The sequence below is a fragment of the Microcaecilia unicolor genome, chromosome 13 (genome assembly GCF_901765095.1).
Source record: "Microcaecilia unicolor chromosome 13, aMicUni1.1, whole genome shotgun sequence".
NCBI lineage: Eukaryota > Metazoa > Chordata > Amphibia > Gymnophiona > Siphonopidae > Microcaecilia > Microcaecilia unicolor.
The window spans coordinates 26044003-26069729 of NC_044043.1; the positions used below are offsets into that span (position 1 = coordinate 26044003).

General features: G+C 46.6%; 1 protein-coding gene across 4 annotated transcripts in view; it reads left to right on the forward strand.

Moving 5' to 3' along the window:
• Positions 1–25727, forward strand: part of LOC115456823 (NADPH--cytochrome P450 reductase) — a 260347-nt gene that overhangs the window by 101102 nt on the left and 133518 nt on the right. For all 4 annotated transcript variants that reach the window (XM_030186142.1, XM_030186140.1, XM_030186143.1 and 1 more), the window contains one exon: positions 8680–8808. In XM_030186142.1, the coding sequence (XP_030042002.1) occupies positions 8680–8808 (129 nt within the window). The remainder of the gene's footprint in view (positions 1–8679; positions 8809–25727) is intronic.

A 25727-nucleotide genomic window follows, 5' to 3' on the forward strand; every position in this document is an offset into this window, starting at 1 on the left:
TCAAGTTCAAATGTCAGCGTTGGCAAAGTCTCCAACTTGTCCCTTGCTGCTCATCCGGATATTGTCTGATTTCTCAGAGGGGCGCTTTGTCTCCGTCCTCCTTTGCAGTCACCCTGTCTGGCTTGAAACCTGGGTCTTGTGTTGAAGGCACTCCAGCGATCTCCGTTTGAGCCTCTTAAACGGGCTTCTGAGAAGGATGTGACTCTCAAGACAGTTTTTTTTTTTAGTGGCAATGATGTCGGCAAGAAGAGTGTCTGAGCTTCAGGCTCTTTCCTATTGGGATCCTTTTCTACAATTTTCGGAATCTGGGGTAACTGTTCGTACGGTTGTTTCAGCTTTTCACCTGAACCAGCCAATTTTTCTTCCTTCCTTTTGTAAGGAGGAGTTTCCGGACTCCTTTGGGCAATTGCGCCTTTTGGATGTCCGCAAGGCTCTGTGGGAGTATTTGCAGATGTCAAATGAGTTTAGAAATTCTGATCATTTATTTGTTCTGTTGGCAGGTCCCCGATGGAGGTTTCCGGCGTCTAAGGCCACTATAGCCCTCTGGCTTAAGAAACTTATTTTTTTTCTGCTTTTCTGCTTTCAGGGCGGTCACCGCCTGAAGCGTTTAAAGCGCACTCTATGAGGGCAGTGTCCTCTTCGTGGGCTGAAACGGGTGTCTTTTCAAGAGATCTGACGTGTGGCTACCTGGGCTTCTCAGCTCTCTTTTGTGCGGCATTACAGGCTGGATGTGGCAGCGCGGCAGGATGCGCATTTTGGAGTGCAAGTGCTTGCTCGCGGAGTTGCCTGTTCCCACCCTAGTTAGGGAGTGCTTTGGTACATCCCATCAGTTAATGGATTCATCTGCTGTTGATGACAAGGAAGGGAAAATTAGGTTCTTACCTTGATAATTTTCTTTCCTGTAGTTACAGCAGATGAATCCATGATCCCTCCCTGTCTGACTTTAGTTTTTGTACAGATGTTGCATACAGGCATTGTGTCTCATCAGGAGTACTTGAAGACAAGCAATCAGATTTACTACATGCTGTTTTTATTGCAGGAGGTTGATAACGTCCCTCCTTCGTTTGGTTATTGCTCCGGTTCAGGGGTGTTTGTGAGGAAACTTTTGTTATTTTGCCTTTCTTATTCACGCTGCTTTGGAAATTTCATATACTGATGGCAGAGGGGGCTGGGTGTCCAGGAACATCATGTGCTTTCAGTGTTCTCTATCTCCACCTGCTGGTAGGTGGATACAACCCATCAGTTAATGGATTCATCTGCTGTGACTAAAGGAAAGAAAATTATCAAGGTAAGAACCTAATTTTCCCTTCCCCTACGCAGTATAACCTCTGGCTCTAGGGACTACTTTAGACTTCATCTTCTAGATTTCAAGAGAGTGCATTATGTCAGTTCACTCTGCAGACACTTATATACCAAGGTGTTAAGTGGTGGAATTCGCTGCCAAGAGTCAGCCTGATTACTTGGTATTTCGCAAAAGAGGCTTCTACCATTGATGGACTGTGTTAGATTATAACTGGCCATCAATGGTTTATTATTTAGTTCTTTGTGTTAAGTACATAAGTACATAAGTAGTGCCATACTGGGAAAGACCAAAGGTCCATCTAGCCCAGCATCCTGTCACCGACAGTGGCCAATCCAGGTCAAGGGCACCTGGCACACTCCCCAAACGTAAAAACATTCCAGACAAGTTATACCTAAAAATGCGGAATTTTTCCAAGTCCATTTAATAGCGGTCTATGGACTTGTCCTTTAGGAATCTATCTAACCCCTTTTTAAACTCCGTCAAGCTAACCGCCCGTACCACGTTCTCCGGCAACGAATTCCAGAGTCTAATTACACGTTGGGTGAAGAAAAATTTTCTCCGATTCGTTTTAAATTTACCACACTGTAGCTTCAACTCATGCCCTCTAGTCCTAGTATTTTTGGATAGCGTGAACAGTCGCTTCACATCCACCCGATCCATTCCACTCATTATTTTATACACTTCTATCATATCTCCCCTCAGCCGTCTCTTCTCCAAGCTGAAAAGCCCTAACCTTCTCAGCCTCTCTTCGTAGGAAAGTCGTCCCATCCCCACTATCATTTTCGTCGCCCTTCGCTGTACCTTTTCTAATTCTACTATATCTTTTTTGAGATACGGAGACCAGTACTGAACACAATACTCCAGATGTGTTATGCTGCTCTTACTTGATATTTTGTTTATGGTATTGTAATCCTTGTCTGTTGTTTTATTTCTCTGAGGACAAGTAGGGTGCTTGTTCTCACATGTGGTCGACGTCCGTGTCGACCCAGGAATCGGCATTTTGCAAGCAAAATATTTTAAAAGTTTTGCCAGAGTCTTCTGGCGCGCGGACTGATTTCCCACCTGTCGCGTGAGCACTTCTCTGAGTTTTTCTTTCTCCGCGTTGAGGTGCGGCAGCGTTCGTTTTCTGCTCCTCTCAGGCGATTTTGTTCGCTTCTGTTTTGTTTTTTGTTTTTTTGTTAACAAGATTAAAAAAAAAAAAGTTTCCAGTAGTTTCCCTTTAGTTTTTTTTCCCTATTTCAAGTTTGTTTTCTTTTTCGTCGCGGCTGGCCTCTTCTCTTTTGTGCCTTTTTCTGATTTTTAGGCACAGTCGCGTCTTTTGATTTTGCCAAAGCCGTTTTTCCTTCCATGTCATCGAAGACTCCCAGCGGGTTCAAGCATTGTACGCGGTGCAACCGGACTGTCCCAGGTACAGATACCTACGCCTGGTGTTTTCAGTGCCTTGAGCCCGACCATAGCCCAGCCGCTTGTAGTCTGTGTCTTCATATCAAGAAACGTACCCAAGCGTCTAGAGAGGCGCAACGTGAAAAACATTTTGTGGCTCAATCCTGTCCTTCAACGTCGACATCAGTACTGAGGTCGGCAGCGTCGACATTGAATGGAGCATCAACGTCGGGGAGAGAGGTAATGGCTGCTATGAGACCAACTTGTGCTGGGAGCAGTGAGACATCGAGTGGGTCTCCACCTGCCTCAAGGCCTCCTTTTATGCAGGCCCCCCGGGACCGGCCTTTGTTGGACCTGGCCCTGAGGAGGTGTGAGGAGTCTCGATGACAGGCGTTGAGTGAAGGCTTAGAAGCACCATCATCGTTCTCCTTCACACGGTACCGGGAGCTCCGGGACATCGAAAGCGTCGGCACAGAGAGGATCGCTTACCCTCTACAGGAGGTGCCGATGCGTCAGTCCCCTAGCAGCCCAATGCCTGCTCCAGAGCCTCCACGGATTCTGACGCCGCCTGTCCCACCGACCCCGCAGCTTTCTCTGATGGCGGCTCTTGATGAGCGCATCTGGACCTTGTTTCCAGAACTTCTGGAGGGACTGCTACGTCAGTCAGCTTCAGTGTCAGGGGTGCTTGCGCCTTCTGTACCATCTGCTGCAGCGGTGTCTGGCCCTTTACCTGTGGTGGGGTCCCAGACCACGATGCCGCCTTCTGCATTGGCGTCTGCTGCCACCCAGGTCGACTCCCCTTCGACATCGGTGGAGGGAGCTTCACCGCAGTCGGACAGGGCATCGACCTCTCGACATCGCCGTGGAGGGAGCTTCACCGCAGTCGGACAGGGCATCGACCTCTCGACATCGCCATAGAGGACATCGTTCTTCGGCGTCGAGGTACTTTAACTCAGGTTTTATCCGGCACTGAGAAGGAGCGTTCATGGGAGTCAGATGAGGATCCCAGGTACTTCTGATGAGTCCTTTAGGATTCCCTCAGATCCTTCCCCTCCGCCAGAAAGGAGACTGTCTCCACTGGAGAGTCTGTCCTTTTCCTCTTTTGTCCGGGAAATGGCTACGGCTATTTCCTTCCCTGTGGAAGTTGAAGATGAGCCCAGGACTGAGATGCCCAAGGTCTTGGATTATTCTTCTCCACCTAAAGAGGCTGTGACAGTTCCTCTGCATAAGTTACTGAAAGAAGTCCTTATGTGAAACTGGTCAGCCCCTCTGGCTGGCCCGTGGTCCCAAAAAGAGCTGAATCCCAGTTTCGGATCCACGGTGAACCTGGGTTGATGAGGTTTGTTACCCCACAATTCCATGGTGGTGGACTCCTCCCTTGAGAGCCAGGAGTACTAGACTATGCTTCGGCGCCCCCAGGCAGAGAGGCTAGAACTCTTGATTCTTTTGGGAGAACATGTATCAGGCCGCTATGCTCGCTGCCAAAATCCAGTCATACCAGCTGTTCACGAGCATACACTTGCGGGACTCGATACATCAATTGTCCAGCTTGGTTGATGCACTCCCTACGGAGCTGGCCGAGCCTTTTCGCCAGGTGGTCAGACAGCAGAAGGCGTGTGGAAAGTTTCTAGCCAGGGGTATTTTTGACACTTTAGATGTGATATCCAGAATCACTGCTCAGGGTATAGTGATGCGCAGACTCTCATGGCTGCATGTCTCTGACCTGGATCATTTTGTTTAGCAGCGGATGGTGGATGTTCCTTGCCGGGGGGACAGTCTTTTTGGAGAAAAAGTAGAGGATCTAGTTGATCAAATCAAGATGCTATGGATTCTCTCTCCCACCGGGTGCCTTCTGCTACTGCCTCCTCATCTAGGAGGTTTCATTGGAGGGAAGAGGAGTGCCCCCTATACCTACTCTAGGCGTAGGTACACTCCTGCTTCTCGGCAGCCTGCCCAGGCTCAACCCCAGCGCGCTCGTTCTCGTCAACAGCGTGTAACTAAGGCCCAATCTGCCCCCCACACAAAAGCAAGGGACGGGCTTTTGACTGCCTCCAGTTCAGCATAGCCTCAGTAAAAGTGTCTATTCCGGACAACTTACCGGTAGGGGGGAGGTTGATGTTTTTTCACCAAAGGTGGCCTCTCATAACCTCCGAACGGTGGGTTCTTCAAATAGTCCGGTTAAGGATACACTCTCAATCTGGAATTCAAACCTCCAAATTGCCCACCGGGAGCTCAGTCTTGCAGTCCCCAGCACAAGCAGGTACTTGCAGAGGAACTCTCCGCCCTTCTAAAGGCCAGTGTGGTCGAACCCGTTCCACCAGGGGAAGAAGGGCTGGGATTCTAGTCCAGGTACTTCCTTGTGCAAAAGAAAACGGGGGGAGGGGGGATGCGTCCCATCCTAGACCTAAAGGGCTTGCACAAATTTCTAGTTCGAGAAAAGTTCAGGATGGTTTCCCTGGGCACCCTTCTTCCCATGATTCAAGAGAACGATTGGCTATGCTCTCTTGACTTAAAGGATGCTTATACACACATCTCGATACTTCCAGCTCACAGGAAGTATCTTCGATTTCGGCTGGGAACTCAGCACTTTCAGTACTGTCTGCTGCCTTTTGGTCTGGCGTCTGCACCCAGAGTATTCACCAAGTGTCTAGCGGTAGTCACAGCGTTGCTGCGCAGATTGGAAGTGCATGTGTTCCCTTGTCTTGACAATTGGCTGGTGAAGAGCACCTCGAAGGCAGGCGCGCAGCAGTACATGCGAGTGACTATTCAGGTGCTAGAACTACTGGGGTTTATAATCAATTACCCCAAGTCCCATCTTATTCCAGTCCAAAAGTTGGAATTCATTGGAGCCCTGTTGAACACAAAGACAGTTTGAGCTTATCTTCCCGAGGCAAGGGCAGACAACCTCCTGTCCCTGGTGTCCATAGCTCGAGCGTCTCGACGGGTCACAACTCGGCAGATGTTGAGGCTTCTGGGCCACATGGCCTCCACAGTTCATGTGACTTCCATGGCAGGCCTACACATGAGATCAGCTCAATGGACCCTAGCTTCACAGTGGTATCAAGCTGCAGGGAGTCTAGAGGATGTAATCCAACTGTCCACCGACTTTCAGAATTCTCTTCAGTGGTGGACGATTCGATCCAATTTGACCTTGGGATGTCCATTCCAAAGTCCTCAGCCACAAAAAGTGCTGATGACGACTGATGCATCCCTCCTGGGGTGGGGAGCTCATGTAGATGGACTTCACACTCAAGGAGCCTGGTCCTTTGGGGAAAAAGGTCTTCAGATAAATCTCCTGGAATTGTGAGTGATCTGGAATGCTCTAAAGGCTTTCACAAATCGGCTGTCCAGCCAAATTATATTGATTCAGACAGACAATCAGGTTGCCATGAACTACACCAACAAGCAGGGGGGGGCACCAGATCTCGCCCTCTGTGTCAGGAAGCCGACCAGATGTGGCTTTGGGCTCGCCGTCCGGCATGTTACTCCAAGCCACTTATCTGGCAGGCGTAAACAGTCTGGCCAACAGGATGAGCAGGATAATGTAACCTCACGAGTGGTCACTGAACATGGGCATAGTCCGCAAGATCTTCCGAGCGTGGGGCACCCCCTCGGTGGATCTTCTTGCCACTCAGATCAATCACAAGATCCCTCAGTTCAGTTCCAGGCTTCAGGCCCACGACAGACTAGCGTCAGATGCCTTTCTCCTACATTGGGGGACAGGCCTTCTGTATGCGTATCCTCCTATACCTCTGATGGGGAGGACTTTGCTGAAACTCAAGCAAGACTGCGGAACCATGTCCCTGATTGCACCCTTCTTGCCGCATCAGATTTGGTTCCCTCTTCTTCTGGAGTTGTCCTCCGAAGAACCGTGGAGATTAGAGTGTTTTCCAACCCTCATCATCCAGAACGAGGGGTCGCTTCTGCATCCCAACCTCCAGTCTCTGGTTCTCACGGCCTGGATGTTGATAGCTTAGAATTTGCCTCCTTGGGTCTTTTAGAGGGCGTCTCCCAAGTCTTGCTTGCTTCCAGGAAAGATTCCACGAAGAGTCTTACTCTTTTATATTTAAACGGTTTTAATTGATGATCAAACATTTGAAACAGCTTTATGAAAGGCAAACGTTCTGTAATCATAGTGACACATCATATGCATTTATGTACATCTTAACTTTCTCATCAATTTTTTACAACATTTACTCCCCTTCTACCCCTTATATAACCTCTGTACCATGAGCTTCTTACTTCATGGTCTCTATTCCTTCCAAAATTCTGTCACCAAACTTTACTGCCTTGTACAAGGAGTATATGTCTACCGGGTTCCCTTTACGTTAGGGTTTGCTAAAGTTTAGTACAGCACTTCTTGCTTTATGAGAAATATTTTGCAGATAAGGGTTCCATATATTAATAAAATTCTTTCGTCTCTTTGGGTTACCATGGGCCGCCCTGGCCTCCCAGAGCATTAACTCATGGAGCCTATTCCTCCAGAGCCAAACGGATGGTGGTTCCTCCTGCATCCAATGCCTGAGTATGCATTTTTTTTCCCCCACTGCATATGCCTTACAGAAAAGTAACTCTAAAGTTTTATCTGAGACCCCATATGCATTGCTTTTGTTCAAAAGTACTCCTCTCCAGGAGGGGGAGCAGCCCTTGCCCTGATAATTTTTCAAGGTATTTCTGTACTGCTTTCCAAAATAATTTTATTTTGTCACATCTCCAGAGTCTTACTCTTTTAAATGGAGGAGGTTTGTCATCTGGTGTGTCAGCAAGGCCCTGGATCCTCTTTCTTGTCCTGTGCAGACCCTGCTTGAATACCTTCTGCACTTATCAGAGTCTGGTCTCAATACCAACTCCGTAAGGGTTCACCTTAGTGCGATTAGTGCTTATCGCCGTGTAGAAGGTAAGCCTATCTCTGGACAGCCTTTGCTTCATGAGAGGTTTGCTTTTGTCAAAGCCCCCGGTCAAACCTCCACTGGTGTCATGGGATCTCAACATTGTCGTCATCCAGCTGATGAAAGCTCGTTTTGAGCCACTGAATTCCTGCCATCTGAATTACTTGACTCGGAAGGTCGTTTTCTTGGTGGCTGTTACTTCAGTGAGCTTCAGGCCTTGGTAATGCATGCACCTTATATCAAATTTCATCATAACATAGTAGTCCTCCCCGCACGCACCCTAAGTTCCTGCCAAAGGTGGTGTCGGAGTTCCATCTGAACCAGTCAATTGTCTTGCCAACATTTTTTCCCCGTCCTCATACCTGCCCTGGTGAAAGCAGTTTACATACCTTGGACTGCAAGAGAGCATTAGCCTTTTATGTGGAGCAGACAAAGCCCTTCAGACATTCTGCCCAGTTGTTTGTTTCTTTCGATCCCAACAGGAGGGGAGTCGCCATCGGAAAACGCACAATCTCCAATTGGCTAGCAGATTGCATTTCCTTCACTTATGCCCAAGCTGGGCTGACTCTATAGGGCCATGTCATGCCTCTTAATGTTAGAGCCATGGCTGCGTCAGTGGCTCACTTAAAGTCAGCCTCCAATTGAGGATCCTTCAGCAGGATACCTGATGCGACAGTTGGTTTGGGCAGTCGGTGCTGCAGAATCTGTTCGGGTTTTAGGATCCAACTCCACCCCCCTAGACCCATTTTTGTTTTATTCCAGGCTGCACTCTGTTAGTTGTTTATGGTTTCAGGTCAATCTATTATGTCCTCGCTGTTGCGAGGCCTAATTGACCAATGTTCATTGTTTTGAGTGAGCCTGGGTGCTAGGGATACCCTACATGTGATGATAATCAGCCTGCTGTCCTCGGAGAATACCTGCTACAGGTAAGTATCTTTGCTTTATTTTAAGCCACATTGAACCTGAGTATGTTCAGGATAATGTGGGATATAAATGTAAAATAAAAATAAAAACAATACTGAAAAATGGTGCCTTCTCAAATTAAATACATGTCTGATTTTTAACTCCCCTCCCTTTTTCTTTTTTTTTCTTCTTTTTTTTTAGGGGAAAAACATTGTAGTGTTCTACGGCTCCCAAACGGGAACAGGAGAAGAATTTGCAAACCGTCTTTCGAAAGATGCCCATCGTTATGGCATGCGAGGCATGTCCGCTGACCCTGAGGAGTATGAATTGGTACATAAAATGTCCTGACTGAATGATTTTAAGACACTCTGTGCTTGGACTATATTGTAGTGATCACTTAATATCTCATGTGTTTTTCTGTACATGTTAAAATCTTGGCTTTCTTCTCGTCTGATCCTTTGGTCAGCTCTTTTTTTTTTTTTTTTTTTTTTCTAAACTTTGGTACCAAGGGCAGAGAAAGTACTTGTATATAATATATAATTCGCTTTGGTTGTGCCACAAAAAGGCAGTATGTCAAGAATCTAATAAAAAGAACACTAGGGAAGGGTATGACTGGTTAGAAGATGCTATGCAAGTATAATAGTGATTCCCAAACCTGGTCCTGGAAGCACCCCAGCCAGTTAGGTTTTTTTTTTTTAGGATATCGGCAATGAATATTCATGAGAGATTTGTATGCAGTACCTTCATCAAAACTACACAGACACATAAGAAGCCACATTTTTAGTTCTTCTCTGTCCAGAATGAGGAGTTCCAGACAGCAGGACAAATCTTCACTGGTAAGTTATTTGCTGGGAAATTGCTTTTAAACTTGTGAAAGGTAGATTTAGAGTTAAATAGGTTATCTGTGTCTTTATTTTTAAGTTGCTCATTTGTCAAAGGCAGTTTAAGGAATGAGGCTTTCTTTGTTTAGCATTTAAAGTCTCTCTATTAATGGACTCACGTGATCTCGTGCTAGGAGAGCGGACACAAGTGACGGAGCTCTTGGGCCCGGATCGCATAAACGCACCCTCCACGAGCAGCAATCTGAGATTTGAACCTTTTTTTTTTTTTTTTTTAAAGAAAAGGCTGGGGAAACAAAGGGGCAGCGAGAAACAGCTTCATTTGATTCGAAACCATGTCCGCGGTCACAACGTCAAGAGAAAGAGAAGGTGCCACAAAACGCACTCTAAGATGGCGGCGGGAGAAGCCCTCGGGAGCTCTTCTTTAAGCTCTGCATGGGTGGCTGAAGTAGCGGAGGTGAAGAAGGTGATTGCAGACTCCTTGGACAAGCGCTTGCAGGGCGTGGTGGACAAGCTGGACACAGTAGATGGGGAAATTAGAATCTTCAAAAGGTGAATTTTCTAGTCGTCAGCGAGTCTCTGACTTCGAAGACCAGGTGTTACAGCTAACGACTTTGACTAGCACTTTACAAGGCAAGATGAAGGAATTGGAGGATAAGGTGGATGATATGGAGAATCGTTCCTGGAGGGAGAATTTGCATTGGTCGGCCTTCCTACTACTACTACTACTACTACTATTTAGCATTTCTATAGCGCTACAAGGCATACGCAGCGCTGTACAAACATAGAAGAAAGACAGTCCCTGCTCAAAGAGCTTACAATCTAATAGACAAAAAATAAATAAAGTAAGCAAATCAAATCAATTAATGTGAACGGGAAGGAAGAGAGGAGGGTAGGTGGAGGCGAGTGGTTACGAGTCAAAAGCAATGTTAAAGAGGTGGGTTTTCAGTCTAGATTTAAAGGTGGCCAAGGATGGGGCAAGACGTAGGGGCTCAGGAAGTTTATTCCAGGCGTAGGGTGCAGCGAGACAGAAGGCGCGAAGTCTGGAGTTGGCAGTAGTGGAGAAGGGAACAGATAAGAAGGATTTATCCATGGAGCGGAGTGCACGGGAAGGGGTGTAGGGAAGGACGAGTGTGGAGAGATACTGGGGAGCAGCAGAGTGAGTACATTTATAGGTTAGTAGAAGAAGTTTGAACAGGATGCGAAAACGGATAGGGAGCCAGTGAAGGGTCTTGAGGAGAGGGGTAGTATGAGTAAAGCGACCCTGGCGGAAGATGAGACGGGCAGCAGAGTTTTGAACTGACTGGAGAGGGAGAGGTGACTAAGTGGGAGGCCAGCAAGAAGCAGATTGCAGTAGTCTAAACGAGAGGTGACAAGGGTGTGGATGAGGGTTTTGGTAGAGTGCTCGGAAAGAAAGGGGCGGATTTTACGGATGTTGTAAAGAAAGAAACGACAGGTCTTGGCGGTCTGCTGGATATGAGCAGAGAAGGAGAGAGAAGAGTCAAAGATGACCCCAAGGTTTCGAGCTGAGGAGACAGGGAGAATGAGAGAGCCATCACAGAAATAGAAAACGGGGGGAGCGGGGAGGTGGGTTTGGGGGGGAAAATGAGAAGCTCGGTTTTGGTCATATTTAATTTCAGGTGGCGTTGAGACATCCAGGCAGCAATGTCAGACAAGCACGCTGAAACTTTGGTTTGGATGCAAGGTGAGATATCAGGGGTAGAAAGGTAGATTTGGGAGTCATCAGCATAGAGGTGGTAGGAAAAGCCATGGGATGAGATTAATGAACCAAGGGAAGAAGTGTAGATAGAAAAGAGGAGGGGACCAAGAACAGAACCCTGAGGTACGCCGACAGGCAGAGGGATAGAAGTAGAAGAGGATCCACCAGAGTGAACACTAAAGGTGCGGAGGGAGAGGTAGGAAGAGAACCAGGAAAGGACAGAGCCCTGGAATCCAAGTGAGGACAGGGTATCGAGAAGTATGCTGTGATCGACAGTGTCAAAAGCAGCGGAAAGATCAAGAAGAATGAGGATGGAATATTGACCTCTGGATTTAGCCAGTAATAGGTCATTGGAGACTTTAGTAAGCGCAGTTTCGGTTGAGTGGAGAGGGCGAAAACCAGATTGTAATGGGTCAAGAATAGCATGTGAGGAGAGAAAATCAAGGCAGCGGCGGTGAACAAGCACGCTCAAGTAATTTGGAGAGAAAAGGAAGGAGGGAGATGGGTCGGTAATTAGAGGGACAAGTAGGGTCAAGTGAAGGCTTCTTAAGGAGAGGTGTGACCACAGCATGTTTAAAGGCAGCAGGGACAGTTGCAGTGGAAAGTGAGAGGTTGAGAATGTGACAGATAAAAGGAATAAGAGTAGGAGAGATGGCATTAAGAAGGTGGGTGGGAATGGGATCAGAGGAACAGGTGGTACATTTTGAGGAAGAAAGGAGAAGTGTAGTTTCCTCAATAGTAACTTCAGGAAAGGAGGAAAGGGAATGAGGGGAAGGAGAGAGAGGGGAACGGACTAGTGGAGGGAGAGCTGGTGAGGTAGAGAAAGCAAGGTTTATCTTTTGAACCTTGTTGTGAAAGAATTCAGCAAGGGTCTGAGGAGATAATGAAGGGGGAGTTGGGGGAGGGGGCACCTTGAGGAGAGAGTTCAATGTGGTGAAGAGAAGTCGAGGATTAGAGCCAAGAGAGTTGGTCAGTTGGATATAATAATCCTGTTTGGCACGTAAAAGAGCAGATTGGAAGGAGGTCAGCATGAACTTAAAGTGTAAGAAATCAGCAAGGGCCCGAGATTTCCGCCAGAGGCGTTCGGCGGAGCGGGTACAGGAACGTAGGTAGCGGATATTAGAGGTCAGCCAAGGTTGGGGTTTTGTACGCCTTACAGGGCGGGTCATCAAAGGTGCAAGAGTGTCTAAGGCAGAGGATAGAGTATTGTTGTAAGAAGAAACAGCCTCGTTGACAGACGTGGATGGTGCCACAGTAGAGAGGAGGTTTGAAACATGGGAGGATAGAGATGAAGGGTCAATGTCGTGAAGATTCCTAGATAAATTAGATAGGATAGGACGGGACTGGGAGGGAGGAGATTTAAGTGTGAAAGTTATAAGATGGTGATCAGAGAGGGGAAGATCGGAGGCAAGGAAACTAGAGGGTGAACAGTTGGAGGAGAAGATGAGATCAAGACAGTGACCATTTTGATGAGTGGGGGAGGTGGAGCATAGTTGGAGATTAAAGGACGACGTTAAAGCGAGTAACTTGGAAATATAAGAGTTGGAAGGATCATTAGCAGGAATATTAAAGTCACCAAGGATGAGAGAGGGGGAGGAAGGATCATGGAAGAAGGCAAGCCTGAAAGCAGTGCAGAAGGGGATTTGAGAGAGTTCCTGGCATCCTGGCTGAGTTCTACTCTAGGGCTGCGGTCAGAGCTGGGCCCGCTTCGCATTGAGCGGGCGCATCGCTTGGGCTCTGAGACAGGAGTCGCCGCGCCATTTACGCTGATATATCCAGCTCACCTTTTTTCATGGAAGGTCGGCCCCAATTCTATGATTCGCCTGAAGCAGCTCAGGCCTTTGTGAAGGATTTGCTTACTTCCTGGATATGGCCTGACTGGAAATAATCGCCATAAGAAAGTGGAACACTGATTCTGTATGTTCTTAGGACTAAATCAAGGTGACTTAATCTTGCTGATTTGAGCCCCTCACAATTGGAACTGTGCAACAAGTGTATTTCTCGGCCGAGGAGAGTGTGACGATGTCGATGGATGGACTTTTATGTCTTACCAACACCTGAATATATGTAAACAGCTTTGAATGTAGTTGCAAAAACCTCAGAAAGGCGGTATATCAAGTCCCATTTCCCTTTCCCCTTCATTATGGATAAAGCTGCTGCATACTGGTTTGGATATGCGTTGACCCTAAGAAGTCTTTTGGAGTGACACACTGAGTTTATGCTTCTTTGGAGCTGGTCTATGTGGACGGAGGACAAAGAGTATGGAAAGGCTACACAGAGCGCTGTACATGCTGTTGCCATATGGGGCTCCACTGTTTCGTGGATGCACCCACTATATGACTACCTGGGTTAAAGCCCAGTAACGTTTTATTTTTTTTATTTTTTTATTTATATATATGTAGTTCATGCTTTGATTCTCTTCTATATGTCTAAAGCTTAATTGAACCCCTGTGTTGTTGGGACGCAGGGATGTCCAGATTGCAGACGTAGCTCCTGAACATGATGGTGACATATACTTTATTGTGCTGTGCGGGTGCCTGTGCCGCACCTTATGAGAACTGTCTGCTGTGATTGGAGGGGGTATTGTATGGGAGGGTTTTTTCCTCTCTCTCTCATATATGGAGTTCATGCTTTGATTCTGCTCTAAAGGTCTGAAATTTAATTGAACTCTTGTGCTGTTGAGACGCTGTAATGTCCGGATTGCTAACACAGTTGCTGCACATGATGGTGAAATACACTTTCTTACTGTAGTGTGCTGTGCAGGAACCTGGGCCACACCTTATGAGCACTGACTGTTGTGATTGGACGGAGCATTGCATGTTTGTTTGTTTTTTAGACGTCTCGGGATCTATAATATTCTGCAAGGAGAAAAAGTTAGTATTTCGAGTTAAATGCTGGTTCAAATTATCGTATAAAGGAAGGTGGGTTTGGGGTTTCTCACGGGGGACTTGTCCAAAAGTTGATTGGACTTCTTTGATTTTTGGGTTCTGAAGGGTTGGCAAAGGGGAGTGGGGGATTAGTGTTTTGTGGGGGGCTATTGTTATGTCTGTGCTCACCTCGCCCTCTGGTGGCCAGAACCAGTGGCAGCTATGGACTATCACTTATTCCAGACTTTAGCCTAGTCCAGTCCGGATCTTCCAGGCTGCCAGACTTGTCTGTTTTGTTTGGCCCTGCACAGCACCCATTCCTGCCTGGTGATTGTTGCAGCTGAGCTTCAGGTGCTGCTGGGCTTATTAGCCATTTTGATACTCTGCCTTTGCATTGCGTCTAAGGCCCTGGTATGTTGGCGCTTTTGCAGTTCAGCCTGAATTTGTTTCCTTGTTCTTGCCTGAAGTCTTGCCTGTTCTAGTTGTCTATGTTTAGTTTAGGGTATTGCTTGTTTCCCAGTCTTGTTTGCATGTCTTTGTCTAGTTCTGGGTTTATCTGTGTTTGTTCCCTGTTGCAGTGGCTGCTCGCAGCTTTCAGTCCTGTCCTTTAGCCTATCCTTTCCTTGCCTTGCTGTCCCTGTCCTGCCCTGTCCAGTAAGTCCTGCTGGCCACCTGAAGCCAGGAGCTCAGCTCTTGGTGAAAAGTGGCCTAGTGCAGGTGAAGTTTAAGGGTACTTGCTCTGCTTTAGTCCTGCTTGTTTGCCTGTGCTGCAACTCCAGTCCGGGGTCCAGTCCTGCTCTGCTTAGTCTCCTGTGTGGGGTGGTTTTGCCTAGGGTTACCATATGGCTCCAGAAAAAGGAGGACGGATTGAGCCAGCCGGGTTTTACTTCCATTGCTTTCAATGGAAAGCAATTGCTTTCAATGGAAGTAATTGCTTTCAATCGAAGTAATTGCCCATTGCTTTCAATGGAAAGCAATGGAAGTAAAACCCGGCTGGCTCAATCCGTCCTCCTTTTTCTGGAGCCATATGGTAACCCTAGTTTTGCCTGCCACTGTCGCTCCTTGGCAGTGATCCAAGGGCTCACAAACCCTGTTCCAGCTTTGAAAACGTAACAGCTATTTGTTAAGGGGAGGGATTGTTTTGTTGGGTCTGGTTATGGATGCAGGTTTTATTTGGGATTTTTGTTTTTGAGGGTGTGTGTGCTGATGTAGAAAGTGATGTCGGGTCAACTGATTCCCTTCTGGGTTGATCAGGGGGTTGCTGGCTGGGACAGCCGCCCGAGAATAAGGTTAATAGATGAATTTCTGAAGTGGTTTCTGCAGGTTTATAATAAGTGATGCCGATTAAACTGGTATCGTGGAATGTGAATGGAGTCTCCTCGCCCATCAAGAGGCAGAAGATCCTGCAAGCCCTGAATCGTCAGAAAGCTGATATTGCGTTTTTACAAGAGACCCATTTGTCATCGTTAGAGTATTCTAAGTTTAAGTGTTGGTGGGTTGGACAGGTGGAGGAGGCCCCGGCCCTGGGTCATAAGGCTGGTCTGCTGGTTCTCTTCCTGAAAGGCTTGGACCTGGTGACACATCAAACATGGAGAGACCCCCAGGGCAGATTTTTGTTAGTGAAGGCTTCAGTAAATAAAAAAACTTTTATTGCTTTGTAATGTATACGGTCCTAATGTCCACGACCAAAATTGGGTGAAATCCATAATACGTAAGGTTGCTGGATATACCCATCATTATGGGGGGTGATTTCAACATGGTTCATGACCCTGCCTTGGACACATCTAAGGGCCCTGGAGGGGAGGTGAGTTCGATATCAAAGGAAATCCAGCTGTTATTTATTTTTTTATTTATTTATAGTACATTTCTACCCCACATTTTCCCATACACGCAGGCACAATGTGGCTTACATAGGAGAATTAAAAATGACAATGCAATAAGAGAAAATGGTAAGAGACAAGAATAGGCAAGGAAGGGGAAGGGGGCATAACCATGCAGGGGTAGGAAAGTGGGACTATTGATCGGTAAGAGTTGGGGGAGTAGACCAGTCCAAATAGGTGGGTTTTCAGCAGCCTCTTGAACAGCTGGTGATCATTTTGCAGCGTTAAGCATTTCGGCAAACCATTCCAATTCTTGGCACAGAAATATTGGAAGGACGAAGTGAAGATCTTCTTGTATCTAACGCCCCTGCAATTTGGAAAGTGCAGGTTGAGATACGATCTTGAGGTGGCAACTGCATTCCTGGGAGGCAGGTCGATAAGGCGAAGCATATATTCCGGAGCCAACCCATATATGATTTTGTGAGTTAGGGAGCAGATTTTGAAAGAGAGACGTTCCCTCACAGGCAACCAGTGGAGAAGGAAACGCAGAGGTTGAGCATGCTCGAAACGCGATTTACCCAGGATTAGTCTTGCCGCAGTGTTTTGTGCAGTCTGGAGTTTCTGCAAAAGGTATCCAAGGCAACCTGCATAAATCCCGCTGCAGTAATCCAGGTGAGATAGCACCAACCAATGAACAAGGGTGCGAAACAGTTCTCTAGTTAGGCAGTATCTGACCTGCCAAAGCCTCCACATTGCATTGAACATTCTTTCTAGTGACAGCTCGTACGTGGTCATCCAGAAGCAGATGCTTATCCAAGGTCACCCCAAGGAGCTTTAGACTGCTGGATAGATGTTCCAGTCTGAACTTTAGACGTTTGGAGAACTCTGAACCCGGTGGACAGAGACTATACGCACTTATCGAGGGCACATGGCTCACAGTCTCAAATTGATTATTGGCTTGTGTCTTTGGAGTTGTTTTCCTCTGTAGATTCAGCTGGAATTGGAGCGTACAGTGTCTCAGATCACGCCTGCATTTGGTGTTTGGTAGATCTGAAAGGTCCCGATGGTGCTCCGTATGTTTGGCACTTTACTCCTAAATTATATTGGGACCTGGCCTTCCGAGAATTTTTGATGCAAAAATGGATGGACTATCAGCTCCATAATGACGGCTACAAAGATCAATTATTTACTGGGAAGCGGCTAAAGCGGTGTTATGAGGGGAAATTATGGCCTATTTCTTTCAAGCGTAAGGCGAGATATAGAGAAATACTGCGTTTAGAAAAACAATTGGTGCAGGTGCGGCGTCGGTACGCTGCAACATCAACGGTGGGATTAAAAAATTTGCTAATCGCGCTTCAATCCTCTCTTCAAGAGCTCCTTCATGAAAGGGTGGTGAAATCAATTTGGTATTACAAGTATCAATTATATCTTCACGGGAATAAAGCTGGGAAACTCATGTCTCGTTTGATTTAGCAGTCTGGGGGCCCAAGACCCATAGTTCAGATAGGGGGGATGGTACTAAAGTACGAACAGATCAAGAGATTGCTGAAGTGTTTCAAAGGTACTATCAGCAGTTATATGCCCAACCAGTGTTGTATGGGGAGATATATTTGAACAGTTTGGACCTACCTCGTTGGGGGTCGCAGGCTTTGACTCAGCTTAACGCTGCAATTGGGGAAGATGAAGTTGCCTTAGTAATTCAACAGAGTGTCTTAATGAAGTTTCCAGGACCCGATGGCTTTAGAGCTGAATTTTATAAACTTTTGTCCCCTTCGATTGTGCCCACCTTGCAGTCCTTTTTTCTCAGTTTGTATCTTCAGGGGATCTACCACAAGCTCTGCAGCTGGCCCAAATTATTTTGTTGCCAAAGCCGGGCTGGGACCCTGCACAACCTTCCTCTTATAGACCGATCTCTTTGAATACGGAAACAAAATTTTTTGCAAAAATATTGGCAAATAGGTTGGCACAGGTGCTGCCGGAAGTGATCGCGAGGCCGCAAGTGGGGTTTGTCCGTGGAAGGACTATAATTCAAAATATGCAAAAGCTTCTCCTCTCCATGGAACATGTAGAAAGGACAGGTCAGCCATCTATGTTAGTTTTGACGCGGAGAAGGCATTTGATAGCGTGATTTGGGGATTTCTTTTTGCGGTACTGCAGCGCTATGGGATATCGGGGGGGTTTTGGAGGAGATTTGGGTTCTTTATAAGTCACCTAAAGCACGGCTCCAGGTTAATGCAGTATTTTCTTCCAAATTTAAAATTCATCAGGGCATGCGTCACGGCTGCCCATTGTCTCCCTTGCTCTTTGCTCTATCATTTGATCCGTTGATCAGGGAGATTGGTAGTAATCCGGGAATTAAAGGAGTTAGTATAGGCTCCCAGGAGATTAAGCTCTCCGCATTCGCAGATGACTTACTGGTACATATTGTTGATCCACAAGCGTCCCTGGAGGCGCTGATGGAGAGTTTGTGAATATGGAGACTTTGCGGGTCTTAAACTGAATTTGGACAAATCCCTGGCGCTGCCCACTAAGTTGGAAATTAAGGAGGGGTGGATAGGATCTTTTCCCTTGCAGTGGGAGGTCACTTCGTTTCGATACCTGGGTATTCATTTACTGAAAACTACAGCTTCGCTGTATCAGATCAGTATCTCCGTACTATTGGATTATACACGCACAGTGTTGACTAAATGGCTCATTTTCCTTTGATGATTCATGGTAGGATTCAACTTTTTAATATGGTACTGTTTCCCTATTATCCAGCTACTGCCTCTCAAGTTATTGAAACGAGATTTGGGGGTTTTACAGAGGTTATTGTCTCACTTTTGCTGGGCCGGGAAAAAACCGAAGTTGTCTTTTAAATATTTAATTGGATCTTGGAGACATGGCGGAATGGGTCTCCCAAACGTACGTCTGTATAATTATGCATGTTTGCTCCGGCACTTGGGAGAGTGGATATTGGAAGAGCAGAATGTTACACCGCGTACCTATGAGGCAGCTTATTATTTTCCATGGCATGTTAATTCTCTTTTGCACTGTGCAACGAATTTTCTACCACCAGAGGTTCGCCGTAGTGTAATTCTTAGATTCTTGAGACAGGTATGGCGCTACTTGGTACCAATTCTGGGAGGTCGTCCCAAAGTTTCAGATCAGTTACCGATTGTTGGTAATGTGAAATTCTCCCCAGGACAAGATAATGGGAGCTGTAAGCATTGGGAAAAGAGAGGTTATTCTTTGATAGAACATGTGCTTGATGGTCACGGCAGTATGCTTCCCTGGCACATGTTATGTGAGGGAGGGGGGTAGTGGAGGATAGGGATTTTCTGGCATATGGCCAACTGCGGCACTGTGTTCGCTCCTTAGACGGGTCCGCCCTGTCTACTTCTCTGGGTGGTTGTCTTCAGGCGGTTTTTGATAAGTTTAGAGAGGGGGGGAATGTCAGTTTCAGCATTATGCAAAGCGGTGCAGGCTATCCTACCTGCTCCAAATTATGAAGACCTTATTGCTAAATGGGGTTGTGACCTGGGGAGGTCGGGGGCCTTAGTGGACCTGCATATTCTTGTTAAACGTATCCCAGAGATTTCAGTAAGTGTGGAACTGAGGGAATGTCAATATCGTACCTTACATAAGGTGTATATAACACAGGAACAACTCTATAAGATGGGTGTGATAGATTCTCCAACCTGTCAAAAGTGTAAACAAGGCCAGAACACATTTTATAATGCTTTTTGGAGTTGCCCGAAGATAGAGGTTCTGGCTTGACGTCGCTAGCTATTTGACAAAGTTGCTAGGCCGAGTAGTGCCATGTTCTCCGGCTGGATTTTTGTTCGACAAATATGAAGTCTTTCACATTCCAAATCGTTCGCAGGCCCTGTTTGTCCATAAAGCAGGAGCTATAGATAAGAGGATCTTATTGGGGGTATGGGTGGGGGTGGAGGTTCCTTCCTTCTGGGCTTGGAGAAACTGTATGCATGCATTGATGCTTTTGGAACATCAATATGCTTGGTGTTCCCCCAAACGCTTGAAGGTGTTTCGTGCAGTGTGGGATGTGTACATTTGGTCCTTGCCACATAGAGCTAGAAGTTTGATTATTAATCCAAATTGATTTTCTTGGCCTTGGTGGTGGTGCGAGGAGACTCCTTTCAGTAAGGGCAGCTAGACTTATTTATGGGAAGCCTAGATTCGAAAGTGCAACACCCTATTACCCTTCATTGGCTCCCTATTAGAGAACGAGTCAACTTTAAGGCCATCACACTAATACACAAGATCATCCATGGAGTTATCACCAAGTTACATGGTCAATCTATTAGATCTTCCATCCAGAAACAGGTCACCATCTTCACGGACATACCTTAACCTGCACCTTCCCAATTGCAAAGGACTAAAGTATAAAACGTATCATGCATCTAACTTCCCCTACCTAGGATCCCAACTCTGGAATGCCTCTACCCAGATACATTCGATCAACTAGTGAATACCTTCCCTTTAGGAAACTATTGAAAATCCATCTATTCAAACAGATTTACCCAAATGACTTGACCTACCATAAGCAAACATAAGCAACCCATCCATTTACCGGTTCATCTAATCATTAACAACAATGGCTCAGAAATTACCTCTTACCAATCTTCTTACCCTCCATGCTCTTCCCCTACCTCTTCTTCATCGCTCCACTTCCTTACCTATCCCTATTCTTTCTCTCATACCACTTTTATCCCATTTACCCTTGTTCATTTGTCCTACCACCTGTTGATTCAGATACTACAGATTGTATTCTCTTGTTACTATGTAAGCCGCATTGAGCCTGCGATGAGCGGGAAAGTGCGGGATACAAATGTAATAAATAAATGACATCGAGGATTCTGGATGTAGGTGTTGAGTATGGTGAGCAGTGCACACTTGTTCCTCTCCTTCCCCCCTTTTTTTCTCTTCTCTTCTCACTCTAGAACACGACTTACAAGCTGTTGTTTTGGGGTGGAGGGAGGGGAGCGTGGGGGAGGCCGGAGGGGATGGTTGGGGGAAATTTCTGTAAATCTGTTTGATTAATGCAGTAATTTGTCTGATATGAACTGTGGGGGTTTAAATCCATTGTATATTGTTCTGACTGGTTGTTTTATGTTGTCGTCAATAAAAAATGTTGTAATATAAAGTCTCTATTACAGTTCCATAGGCTAGCAGTTAAGGGACTATTCTAGAGTTTACCATAGCATCAGAGCAGAGCAAAGTTGATAGTCACAGGAAAACGTAGTTTAGAGTTTTAACTTTAGTTTGCAGCACAGCTTTTTTTTTCCTTACTATCAAATCCTTTTCCCTATAGTTTTAAAACCTGAACTTTCTGCCACAGTCTACAGCATTAACAGATAGCCTCTAGAAGGCACAGCTGGGCCTAATTCAGTCTTCCTTCCTGCTAACCGCAGCCCAACTCTTAATTTATAGTCTGTTATTCTATTTAGGATAACAAAAGGAGTCCTCTTACAGAGTTTGTTACAGAGTGGAGTAGTAGCCTAGTGGTTAGAGCACCAGTCTTGACATCCAGAGGTGGCCGGTTCAGATCCCACTGCTACTCCTTGTGATCTTGGGCAAGTCACTTAACTCTTCCTTGCCTCAGCTACAAACTGACTGTGAGCCCTCCAGGGACAGAGAAATACCCAGTGTACCTGACTGTAACTCACCTTGAGCTACTACTGAAAAAGGTGTGAGCAAAATCCAAATAAAAAATAATAATTTCATTACTTTCTAAGAAGCAAACACTAAATAAATCACATAGTATACCATATAATCTAAAGGCTCTTTTATATTAGTTTAATATCCTTACCAAGTTAGCAAGTTTTAAATTATTAAACAACCCAATACTAAGATGCAGACCACAGTCAGCAGCGAGAGGGGTGCTATCCAGCCTTTTCATTGAGTGTCACATGTATGATTACCTTCCAGTTGGTGAGAGGTTATGTGTGTGTGTGTATGTGTGTGTGCCCGATGCAAAGAGCTCCTAGCTCTCGGAGAACGAGTCCGTTCTCTTGAGGCTAGAGTAGTAGACTTGGGGGGGGGGGGGGGGCTGAGGGAGACGGCGAGGTACATAGAGGAGACCTACAGGAATATTTTAGAGAAGTTCTACCTCCAGTCTGGCAGCCCTTGTACTGTTTTGGAGGAGGGAGGTCTCCTAAAAGAAGAGCATCACCATGGTGTGAAGTAGGAAGTATTCCTGTAGCTAGGACCTGCCCACTAGGGGATGCACTATCCTCTTGCACCAAGGATATGTCTCCAAGAACTTCTGCCCAGGTGGGAAGGGTTAGGACAGCTGTTGTAGTTGGTGGTTCAATCATTAGGCATGTAGATAGCTGGGTGGTTGGTGGACGTAAGGACCGCCTGATCACTTGCCTGCCTGGTGTGAAGGTGGCAACCTCACACGTCTCCTAGATAGGATTTTAGATAATGCTGGGGAGCAGCTGGCTGTCTTGGTACATGGGGATAACAATGATGTAGGAAAATGTGGGAGGGAGCTTCTAGAAGCCAAATTTAGGATCTTGGGTAGAAAGCTGAAGTCCAGATTCTCCAAAACAGTGGCGTAGCCAGAAGGCAATTTTTGGGTGGGCCAACAGGTTGGATGGGTGGGCACTAGAGTTGCCAACTTTTTTGAAAAAGAAAAAAACAGCAAACCTGATGCACCCATGCCCTGTCCCTACCCCACTCCCCATAACTTCAATGAGGGTTGCAGTGCAGGCTTCAGTGGCTGCAGGCCAATTGAGAGCTAAGGGAAGTACAATAGACTGCACTATTCAGCCCCACTGAGCCATGGTCCTCCAACACATATATGGTATTGAAGCCAAACACATTCTGCATCCAGAGAACCTCCTGGCCGTCCACCAACAATGGATATAGAGCACAGCAAGGACAATTCTCCATAAAACTCATCATATAAAGAAATTTTGTTTTCTAGTGTAATCTCAATTACAGACATATTATAAATTAACTTTAAAAAAATCTATAAAACAAAAGTCACTCAGAACCTAGAGCAAATCTACCATGCCAACACTAACTTCCAAAAACAAAGATCCTACCTATGAAAAAGAAGTGCCTTAAATATTATAGTAGGGCCCTAAAATACAAATACATTTATCAGGAAAGCTGAACAAGCCAAATTACTACAGAATGCTACATGGAAACTTCATGCTAACAGAATACCTCAGTCACACACACAAGACACAAATGCCAAATACAGAATAAGTGACCACAAACTCTAGAAATATAAATTAAACGGAAACCCCAAGAAACTAGACCTTGCATGTAGTACAACACCAGAGCAACAAGAAAGAAAGGCACTTGCTCCTGTGCAAAATATAAAGATGGCACATGCCAGGGATGGTGTTAGGGGATGGAACTAGGGCAATTGTGCTTGGTTCCTTGGCCAGAGAAAGCCTGCATGCTGGAAGCTGAAGGAGCAGCCTGGTAATGGACTTTGGGGTCCTTTCCTAGATTTCTGTCCTGGACCCCAGCCATGTTTACCATCAACTTTGGCAAGATGTACATTCCAAATCCAACATATTATATTCACAACATTGAAAATAAAATATTTTTTATACCTTTTTGTTGTCTGGTCATTTTTTCTCAAATCATATTGGTCCCAGTCTCTGGTTTCTGCTTCCCTCTGTCTTCTCTTAACTCACTTGCCAGGGTCTCCTATTTGACATTTCTTCTTTCTACATATCCATCATCCATCTCCCATCTCTGTTTTCCTATATTTCCTTGTTCAGTATCTCCCCTGTGTTCATATCCCCTCATCCATCATCATTCCTCTGTGCACCTATGCACCCCATGCCCAGCATATCCCTTCTGCATTCCTATTCTCTCCCTTGTCTGGTATATACCCCCCCCCCCCCCCCTTGGTCAGGCATTACCCCTCTGTGCCCATGTGCCATCCCCATACAGCATCTCACATTTGTGTCCCTGTCCCCATGCTCCCACCTAATGCCCATCATCTCCCTTCTGTATCTGTATACTTCCCTAGGTCCCCTTTCTCCCTCCTCCACACCAATGTGTCCCTCTCCTCTCTGATCCCACCCCCAACCAGCTTCTCTTCCTCTCTTTCCTTCCCCTTATGCATCTGGCTCTTTCTCCCTGCATCTCTCTCCCTTCCCTCTGCATATCATCATCTGCATATCCAGCACCTCTCCTCCCGCCCCCCCCCCCCCCACACACACACGTCCAGCATCTCTCCCTTTCATCCAGCCCCCCTACATGTTCAGCACCTCTTTCCCTTTCATCCAACTCCCATACATGTCCAGCACCTCTCCCCTTCACTTCAACCCTCTGCATATCCAGCACTTCTCCCCTTTCCCTCCACCCCCTGCATATCCAGCACCTCTCCCCTTCCTTCCTTCCACCCCCCTATATATCCAAAACCTCTCCCTTCCCTCCAACCTCCCCTCTGCAAATCCCAAAACCTCTCTCCTTCCTTCCAACCTCCCCTCTGCAAATCCCAAAACCTCTCTCCTTCCTTCTGCAAATTCCAAAACCTCTCCCCTTCCTTCCAACCTCCCTTCTGCAAATTCCAAAACCTCTCCCCTTCCTTCCAACCTCCCTTCTGCAAATCCCAAAACCTCTCTCCCTTCCCTCCAACCCTCTGCCCCTTGCAAGTCCAGCACCCTTCTGTTCCCTCCCCTCCCTGCCTCCCCTTACTGGGCCAGCACGCAGCACCCCACTGACTTCCTCACCCTCTCCCACCCCTGCCGCAGCGCTTCATTTAATGTTGTTGTCGGCGCTGCTGTTACAGTTTCCCACCCCCGCGGCGGCGCTTTACACTTTACCTGACGGCAACGCTACAGATGCAGCGCTGACGTCCGACGTCCTGCTCCGGGGCCTTCTGCGTCCCGCCTCCGTAACAGGTAGTTACATCAGCATGGAAGGCCCGGAGCAGGACGTCGGACGTTAGCGCTGCATCTGTAGCGTTGCCGTCAGGTAAAGTGTAAAGCGCCGCCGCGGGGGTGGGAAACTAACAGCAGCGCCGACAACATTAAATGAAGCGCTGCGGCAGGGGTGGGAGACGGTCACGGCAACTGGATCTGCTTCTGGGTGGGCCTGAGGCGAAACTGGGTGGGCCTGGGCCCATCCAGGCCCACCCGTAGCTACGCCCCTGCTCCAAAATAGCATTTTCAGAAATGCTTCCCATCCACGCACAGGAGCCAAGAGGCAGGCAGAGCTCTGAAGTTTCAATGCGTGGTTGAGACAATGGTGCAGGGATGAGAGATTTAGATTTGTTGGGAACTGGGTAACATTCTGGGAAAGGGGGAGCACGTTCAAGTTCCCCATAGAACATTGCGTATGGGAGCGTTGAGCTACAGACGCTTCTACAAGATACATGAATTTGTGTTCAAGGACTAAAATTTGAGCCAGTAGATATTGGACTAAAACGTTATAATATTCAATACACTACCACAAGGTTTCGTGGATAGTTGGTCATGAACTATAGAAAACTGAGTCCTAAAACAAGTGCTTATTGTACATAAGATATAGTGTTATCTTGAACTAATGCAGTATATAAAACAATTTTTACATTGGGGCCGGACAACTCGGGGTGCTCTAAATGCGAAGGGGGTCCCAGCTCATTATATCATGCATTATGGCAATGCCCCAAGGTGCGTATGTTCTGGCAGAGGGTAAGAGGGTTTTTGATTCGATTGGGGAATAGAATTCAAGGAACGGAGAGGCAGTTTCTGTTGGACCAACCAAGAGCGTTTGCTCCATTAGGTGCCCCAGCTATAATGTTATGTAGGAAGCTGAGCTTGGTAGCTCGGAAATGCATTATGCAGTACTGGGTCTCATCGGAAGGGCCAGCTTATTGGCATTGGCGCAATCAGGTGCATCTCCTGCCCTCTTGGGAGGCTAGGGACTCAAAACAATCGCCTAAGCGCAGAGTACGCTTTCTACAGATCTGGACACCATACCTGCAAATTCTCAGTCCAAGGGGACGTAGTCTGCTTGTTAATGTCTGATAAATAGTGGAATAATG